Below are 8,102 nucleotides of genomic sequence, written 5' to 3' on the forward strand. Positions count from 1 at the left end.
CTCCCTGGCTGCAGTTTAAGCCCATTGCTTCTTGTCCTGTCCTCAGACGCCAAGGAGAACAATTTTTCTCCCTTCTCTTAGTGGCGCCCTTTTAGATACCTAAAAACTGCTCTCCTGTCCTCTCTCAGTCATCTCCTTTCCAAACGAAACAAGCCCAGTTTTTTCAGTCTTCCCTCCTATCTCATGTTCTCTAGACCTTTCATCATTCCTGTTGCTCTTCTCTGCACCTTCTCCGATTTCTCCACATCTTTCTTGAGAGGTGGTGCCCAGAACTGGACACAATCCTCCAACTGAGGCCTAGTCACTGCAGAGTAGAGCAGAAGAATGACTTCTCGTGTCTTGCTCACAACACTCCTGTTCATGCCGCCCAGAATCATGTTGGCTTTTTTTGCAACAGCATCACACTGTTGACTCATATTTAACTCGGACTCCTTCCTAGACAGTTGCTTCCCATTCTGTGTGTGAGACACAGATTGTTCCTTCCTAAGTGGAGCACTTTGCATTTGTCCTTATTCAGCTTCATCCTGTTGACCTCAGACCATTTCTCCAGTTTGTGCAGATCATTTTGACTTATGACCCATCCTCCAAAGGTCTTGCAACTCCTCCCAGCTTGGGATCATCTGCAAACTTAATAAGCGTCCTCTCTATGATATCATCTAAACATATTGTACAGAACCGGTCCCAAAACAGACCCCTGCGTAACCACACAATGTGTGTATCTCCCATCTTCGCAGGCTTTGAGATCCAGAGCCTAGATACCCATCATTTTCTATTGACAGTCCCTAAGATTGGTGCCCAAATTACTCGGGCTTGGTTGGTGTTCCGTGTCCTCATGCTCGCTCTCAAACCCTACAGAGCATCGCTTAAGCGTCGGGGCAGCCTCGGGTGGCTGATAGTTTCAAACCAAGGAGGAAGATTGGGGATAGAGGCCCAGGGGAACAAGGAGGAATTTAAACGGCTCTCAAAAGCAGCTCTGAAGCGAGGAGTCGCATGGGGAGAGGCCTGCTGATAGCCCTGCCCATCCTGCGGAGCTTCCCGACTCTGGGTGCGGCAAGTCGGATTGCCCAAGGCCTCGTGGTCCAGAGACAGGCGGGCTAATCAGACAGGAAGCAGAAAGAGGAAACCACAGGCCGGAGTGAGCTCACCACAGCGGAGCGTAAAAGGCAAGTGAGTTGATTCATAGTTAATCTCCCCTTTCACCCACTTCGTCCTTCCTGTTTCAAGGGGCCAGAATTAGCTCTCCATGCCCGGGTCGGGGGTGGGGACGTGGGGGAGGCTTTCTCCAGCATCCCATAGACTTCTGCCAGGAAGCTGTGGTCTGCGGAGACAGGCTCAATAGCAGCATGAGGGACCTCTTCCCTTCCCTTCCCCCACCCCATTTCTCAAGCCGGCACTGAGACAACTGAGATCAGCGGGTGCATGTCTGCAAAGTTTCTGTTTGTGTGTGTGTCTGTGTCTGTGTGTGGTGCATGGTTGCAATAGTTTCTATTTTGGCTGCGTTTCTGCGTGTGTGTGTTGCATAAATTGCAAGGTTTCGTCCCCTTGGAGGCTAGTCTGATTTACCCCAAGAAGAGAGTCACACTTTCAGGCTGGGTCCAACTCAAGTTTATTGGTTGCAACCAAGGTACGGCTAAGGAACTCAATGTTCAAAACAGAGCCGACCCCCAACATCTCATAGGCAGGGGTTTTTATAGGGTTCACATCTTTCCTGGTTTAGGTGCCTTAACATGATAGGTTACTTCATCTTTGACATTTAGCATTCCTATAGGTCAGGTTAATTTTCCAAATGAGGTTAAATACAGTGCCTACTTGCTGAACAATGGGCAAGCCATACTTCCCTTTTTCCTTTCCTGCTTGAGCCGGTCACAAGTTTAAAGGATGTGGAATCTATCCATATCTCTACTTAACAGAAGACTGGTTTCACTTCCCCTCGTCTCCTTATTATAAGTTATTACCTGTGACAGGCCTTGACCTTTGTCATGTCTTACTCCTATACAAATAGCAAATATATCTAAGCATTAGCAATGTATGTATATTGTATGTGCCCCTCATAGGGGAATCAATAGCTCCGGGGGATTTGATTTCCCGTTTACACATCATGTGTGTCTATGGTGCATGTTTGCAATCGTTTCTATTTTGGCTGTGTGTGTGTGTGGGAGGGGTGCACGTTTGCAGTAGTTTCTATTTTGGCTGTGTTTCTGCGTGTGTGTGTGTCTGTGTCTATGGTGCATGTTTGCAATCGTTTCTATTTTGGCTGTGTGTGTGTGGAAGGGGTGCACGTTTGCAGTAGTTTCTATTTTGGCTGTGTTTCTGCGTGTGTGTGTGTCTGTGTCTATGGTGCATGTTTGCAATCGTTTCTATTTTGGCTGTGTGTGTGTGGGAGCGGTGCACGTTTGCAGTAGTTTCTATTTTGGCTGTGTGTGGTGCATGTTTGCAGTAATTTCTATTTTGGGTGTGTTTCTGTGTGTGTGGTGCATGTTTGCAGTAATTTCTATTTTGGGTGTGTTTCTGTGTGTTTGTGTGTGTGGTGCATGTTTGCAAAAGTTTCTATTTTGGCTGTGTGTGTGTGTGTGTGTGTGGTGCATTTTAGTAATAGTTTCTATTTTGATTGCATGTGTGTGTGTGTGTGTGTGTGTGTGTGTGTGTGTGTGTGTGTGATGCACATTTGCAGTAGGTTCTATTTTGTCTCTGAAGCTGTGTCTACACTGTGGGGTTTTTCCGGAACACTGGAGGCATCCCAGAAAAACCCAACCATGTCCACACACCTCTGAGCGTGTGTGATGTTTGCAGTAGTTTCTATTTTTGCTGTGTGTTTGTGCATGTGTTTGGCTGTGTATGTGGAGTGGGGGTGGGCACTTTCCGGAGATGGTGTTCGGATTAGGAAAAAACCTTTTGCAAAATCAGCTTCTTTTAATACTCCCACTGTAGTGCAAAATCCATCACTTTGTGTAGGCCTTTTTTGCAAGACTTGATCATTGGGACGGGGGCATAGGGGAAGTTTCATTTCATTCTGGGAGCTAGACAGGGATAGACATAGATTTCATGTTACACACAATGTTGTTTTCATTCCCACTTCCAGTAAAAATTGGTGTCAAAATAGCCCTTCCCTTCCAACAAACGCAGGTGAGGTGAACATTGTACAGACAGCCTGATTCTCAGACATACAAGATGCTAAGTCTCCCACAGTCAGATGTGCTAAAAAGCTTCAGTTGATTTAGGAAAAAACAAGTTTCGGTGAGATCCTTCTTTTTACAACAATCTCACGCTTTTTGGAGGGTGTTTGTTTGGAGGGTGTTTGCTGCTTTCAATTGGGATGAATGCAAGACGTGACGACAGAGACGAAAGAGGGTTTTCCGACAAAATAATCAGCAACAATCGGATACTCCCAGCCAACAACAATAGAGACTTTTATTCAAAATGGACTAATCCCCCACTGATGTCAAAAATGATTAGGGGGCTGGAGCACATGACCTACAAGGAAAGGCTGAGGGATTGGGGCTTGTTTAGTGTACAGAAGAGAAGAGTGAGGGTGGATTTGAGAGCAGCCTTCAACTTCCTGAAGGGAAGTTCGAGAGGCTGGAGTGAGGCTGTTCTCAGAGGTGGTAGAACAAGGAGCAATGGGCTCAAGTTGCAGTGGGGGAGGTCTAGGTTGGATATTAGGAAAAGCTATTTCCCAAGGAGGGCAGTGAAGCACTAGGATGGGTTCCCTATGAAGGGGGTAGAAACTCCATCCCTAGGGATGGAGCAGTTCCGGCTTGACCAAACCCTGGCTGGGATGATTGAGTTGGGATTGGTCCTGCTTTGGCCAGGGGCTGGACTTGATGACTCCTGAGGTCTCTTCCAGTCCCACGAGTCTATGAGTCTAGAATCACTGGTCTGAGTTAAAGAGATTTTATCCAATAGGAGAAGAGAAAGGCTACGTCTACACAGAACTGTTATTTCAGAATAACAAAGTATGCATCTACACTCAAGCAGTTATTTCGACATATCGTTGAAATAATGTCCAGCCGGAGGACGTCTTATTCCGACTCCCGTAACGCTCATTGTACCAGTAGTAAGAGAAGTCGGAGGAAGAGTGCTCAGTTATGAAATAAGTGCTGCGTAGACGTGTCCAAATTCAAAATAAGCTCTTTTGACCTACGCTAGGCAATGACCGTAGCTGAAGTTGTGTAGCTTATTTAAATTTCGCCCTGCTAAAATAGAGTGAGAAGATAAGATTTGATACATGGTGGCAGGAGGACTCATCCCAGATGTAACGGCCCCATCCTCTGCTTCAATATGTGTTGAATTAATTATTCATAATGACACAGCTTCGGCAGGACAGACTAAGGGAACATCACTCTAGACTGCCCGTGGTCCCAGCCGACTGGGTCATATGTGACCCCAACGGGGCATAGAATCTGGGATTTAGGTGTCTATGGTAGGTAGACACTTGAGTTCTTTTGTGTATCCACCATATTGCGTCAATGTATACCCACAAATTCCAGCCAGCTCTCTCTACGTTAAATCTGCTTAAAATGTTCCTTTCACACAACCAGCCTCGATTTGCGTTCACCTTACTGAGCAGATAAAATCCCCACTGGTCTTTTCAATTGAATGTGAACGTTCCTGCTCATTTCTGTGAATTGGTTTTTCAGCTCTTACAGGTCCGAGCCTTGGGTGGAAATATCGATGGAAAACCAAACCACACTGACCGAATTTGTTCTCCTGGGACTGTCCAGTGACCCGCTGGTGCAGATTTTCCTCTTCCTGGTGTTTTTCGTGATTTACCTTTTCACCCTGCTTGCAAACGGCTTCATCGTGCTGACGATCCGAGCTGATTTTCACCTCCATACCCCCATGTATTTCTTCCTCCTCCAGCTGTCCTTGGTGGATACCTGTTATTCCTCAGTCACGGTGCCCACACTGTTGTTAAACCTCCTGTCGGAGCACAAAACCATTTCTGTCTGCGGCTGCATTGCTCAGATGTTCTGTATCCACCTCTCGGCCGGTGCAGAAGTGTTCACTCTCTCGGCCATGGCGTACGACCGTTACGCGGCCATCTGTGACCCGTTGCGTTACGCGGAGACCATGAAGAAAGGCATCTGTGTTCTGCTGGGGGCTGGTGCTTGGTCCATGGGCTTCTTCAATGGCCTGATCAACACCGTTTTTGCCCTCCAGTTGCATTTCTGTGGCAACAATCAAATCCACCATTTCACTTGCGAGTTCCCTCCACTGTTACAACTGTCCTGCACCTCGCCCCTCAGGAAGCAGCTGGTGCTTCTCATTCCTGCGCTTGCGTTCGGACTCAGCTCCTTCCTCCTCATCCTCATCTCCTACGTGCATATCATCTCCACCATCCTGCAGATGCGCTCTGTGGAGGGCCGGCGGAAGGCCTTCTCCACCTGCAGCTCCCACCTGACTGTGGTTGGCTTGTTCTACGTGACTGGTTTTATCCAATACACCAAACCCAGCTCCGTGTCCTCTGTGGTTCTGGAGGAAATGGTCTCCATCCACTACAGCATCCTGACCCCCCTGTTAAACCCTGTCATCTACAGCCTGCAAAACAAGGAGATAAAAACAGCTCTGAGAAAAATATTGGGGAAACTTAGGTTCAGGTCTGGTGTTTAGGACATTCCCAATGCTGGTGTCAGGGAACTTGGACCAAATCCTCCCAGCAGATAAGAAAGTGTAGTTCTTCCAAATCCAGCAGTCCTGAACTCCAGCTGGAGCGAATCAGCATCACTCCACTACAGGTGATAGGTGTAACTCTCAGATGGAGCTGGATTCCTAAAAGCTCTTAGGATTGAACGGGAGAGATGCAGAGACACCCACAATGGGATATCTGATCTCCCAGTGGGCAGGACACTGATCAAGGCGAAGGCAGATCCTTGTTTAAGTGCTTTCTTCTCACTTGGCACTTAAACCAGGTTCTCCCACATTCCTGAGGAGAACCCCAACTTCTGTTGTATTACGTAGGAGAAACACCTTTCTCCTAGTTCTTTCTCCTGCTCTGTTTCTTGTAGCTCCCTTCCCCAACTGTGGTTTCATAGTTCTCAGAGATCTGATCTACACTCCAAGGGATGGTCAAAGTAAGATACGTAACTCCAGCTTCGTAAATTACATAGCTGGATTCGATGTATGTGAAATCCCCGTCCACACAGCTGGAGGTTGACAGGAGTAAATGCTCCCGTCAATTTCCCTAACCCCTTGAAAGAAGGAGATTGGTGCTAACATAGGTGCCCTTTGAGTTCGATCTACCAGGTCTATACAACACCCACTAAACTGAACCCTGGAAGATGGACTGCAGCAGTGTCGATCTTTTGTGTAGTGTAGACGTGTCCAGAGAGCATTCCAAGAAAACGGGGCAAGCAAAACTCCATGCAGCATTAACTGTGTCATACTGTCTTATGATTTCTCCCTTTCACAATATCACCTACCGTTCTGGTAGTTTTTTGACCGCTGCTGCATATTGGGTGAATGTTTTGCCACAATAACTCCGAGACCTCTTCCTAAAGTTGTAAAACCCAATTTAGAGCCATCCTGTTGTACAGCCAGTTGGGAGGATGTCTTCCAAAGTGCTTTGCATTGAGTTTTGCAACCGCAATTTTCATTTCTCCTTTTGTTGCCCTGTGAACCCACTTTGGTGGGATCTTTTTGGACTTAGTACTCAAGATGGGGGTGTACTCAAGAGAACAAACATCCATTCTGGGTACCCCACTGGATTAAAAAAATGCTATATTAGGTGTGGAAAAGGTGCAGAGGAAGGCAAATAAGGAAAAAACGTCAGGGTATGAAAGAGCTTGTGTTAAGAAAGACTAAAAAGATTAGTGCTTTACATCAGGCAAAAGGGATGAGTAAGAGGAAGAGAGGTCTAAGGAGTCATGAATGGTGTGGAGAAAGTGAATCGGGATGTACTATTTACCCCTCCCCATAGCATAGCATGAAAAGGCAGTAGGTGTAAAATAAAAAAGGAAGTACTTCTTTACACGATGGGTGGTCAACCATCAGAAGTCGTTATGAGAGGATGTGATGAAGGACAGAATTGTAACTGATTTCCAACAAGAATTAGAGAAGTTGTTGGAGGATTGGTCCATCAGCGGCTATTAGCCAAGATGGTCTAGGATACAACCCCATGCTCTGGATTTCCCCACATTTCTGACTGCCAGATGTGCAACAGGAGGACGACCCCTCAAAAAATCATTCTGTTCTCTTCCTTCCTTCTGAAACATCAGGCTCTGGCTACTGTTGGAAAATACAATACTGGGCTAGAGGGAGTGTTAGTCAGAACTAATATGGCTGGTCTTAGCTCGTGTCCTTAGTGAATTTGTATAGTCTGCTAACTTTGCCACCTCTCTGTTTTCGAATGTTTTTCCAATTCATAAGGGCACTTATGAATGTGTTGAAGACCACTGTGTCCAGGATGGAGAGGAGGGGCACTTGCCTGTTTACCTCACCCCACTATGACTACCGACCTTCTATGCTTCCTGTCTTGTAATGGGTCACTAATCCATTCAAGGACCTTCCGCCTTATTTCATGGCTGCTTACTTTCAGAAAGCCATTGCAAAGCCCACCAGAGGCTCGTCTGAAAAATCCAAGAACATTATCTCCAGTGCGTCTCCTTGCCCACAAATTGGCTGAGCCCTTCAAAGAGTTCTAATCAATTGGTGAGGCATGATTCGCCTTTCACAGAACTGGTGTATTCTGTATATGGGGAAGGAAGGTCCTTCCAAAAGGAGATCTAGTTGGGCTTTCAAGACACAAAGGGTATGTCTACTCTACCCCACTAGTTCGAACTAGCGGGGGTAATGTAGTCATCTGCAGTTGCAAATGAAGCCGGCCGGCGCCATTTTTAAATGCCGGCTAGTTCGAATTCCGTGCCGTGCGGCTACACGCGGCATTGAGTAGCTAGTTTGGATTAGGCTTCCTAATCCGAACTAGCTGTACTCCTCATTCCACGAGGCGTTTGCTAACTTTGGGTATGTCCACGAGGCGTACAGCTAGTTCGGATTAGAAGCCTAATCCGAACTAGCTACTCCGTGCCGCGTGTAGCCGTGCGGCACAGGGTTCGAACTAGCCGGCATTTAAAAATGGTGCCGGCCGGCTTCATGCAAATGAAGCC

General features: G+C 46.8%; 1 protein-coding gene across 1 annotated transcript; it reads left to right on the forward strand.

Annotated features, from left to right (window-relative positions):
* The first annotated feature begins 4,641 nt into the window (after positions 1-4,641).
* On the forward strand, positions 4,642-6,138 carry LOC112544273 (olfactory receptor 5V1-like). The gene has a single exon (XM_075912060.1). The coding sequence runs from the start codon at positions 4,672-4,674 to the stop codon at positions 5,608-5,610; it is 939 nt and encodes a 312-aa protein (XP_075768175.1). The 5' UTR covers positions 4,642-4,671; the 3' UTR covers positions 5,611-6,138.
* Positions 6,139-8,102: the final 1,964 nt, after the last annotated feature.

This window comes from Pelodiscus sinensis, chromosome 30, assembly GCF_049634645.1.
Source record: "Pelodiscus sinensis isolate JC-2024 chromosome 30, ASM4963464v1, whole genome shotgun sequence".
In the NCBI taxonomy this organism is placed as follows: domain Eukaryota; kingdom Metazoa; phylum Chordata; order Testudines; family Trionychidae; genus Pelodiscus; species Pelodiscus sinensis.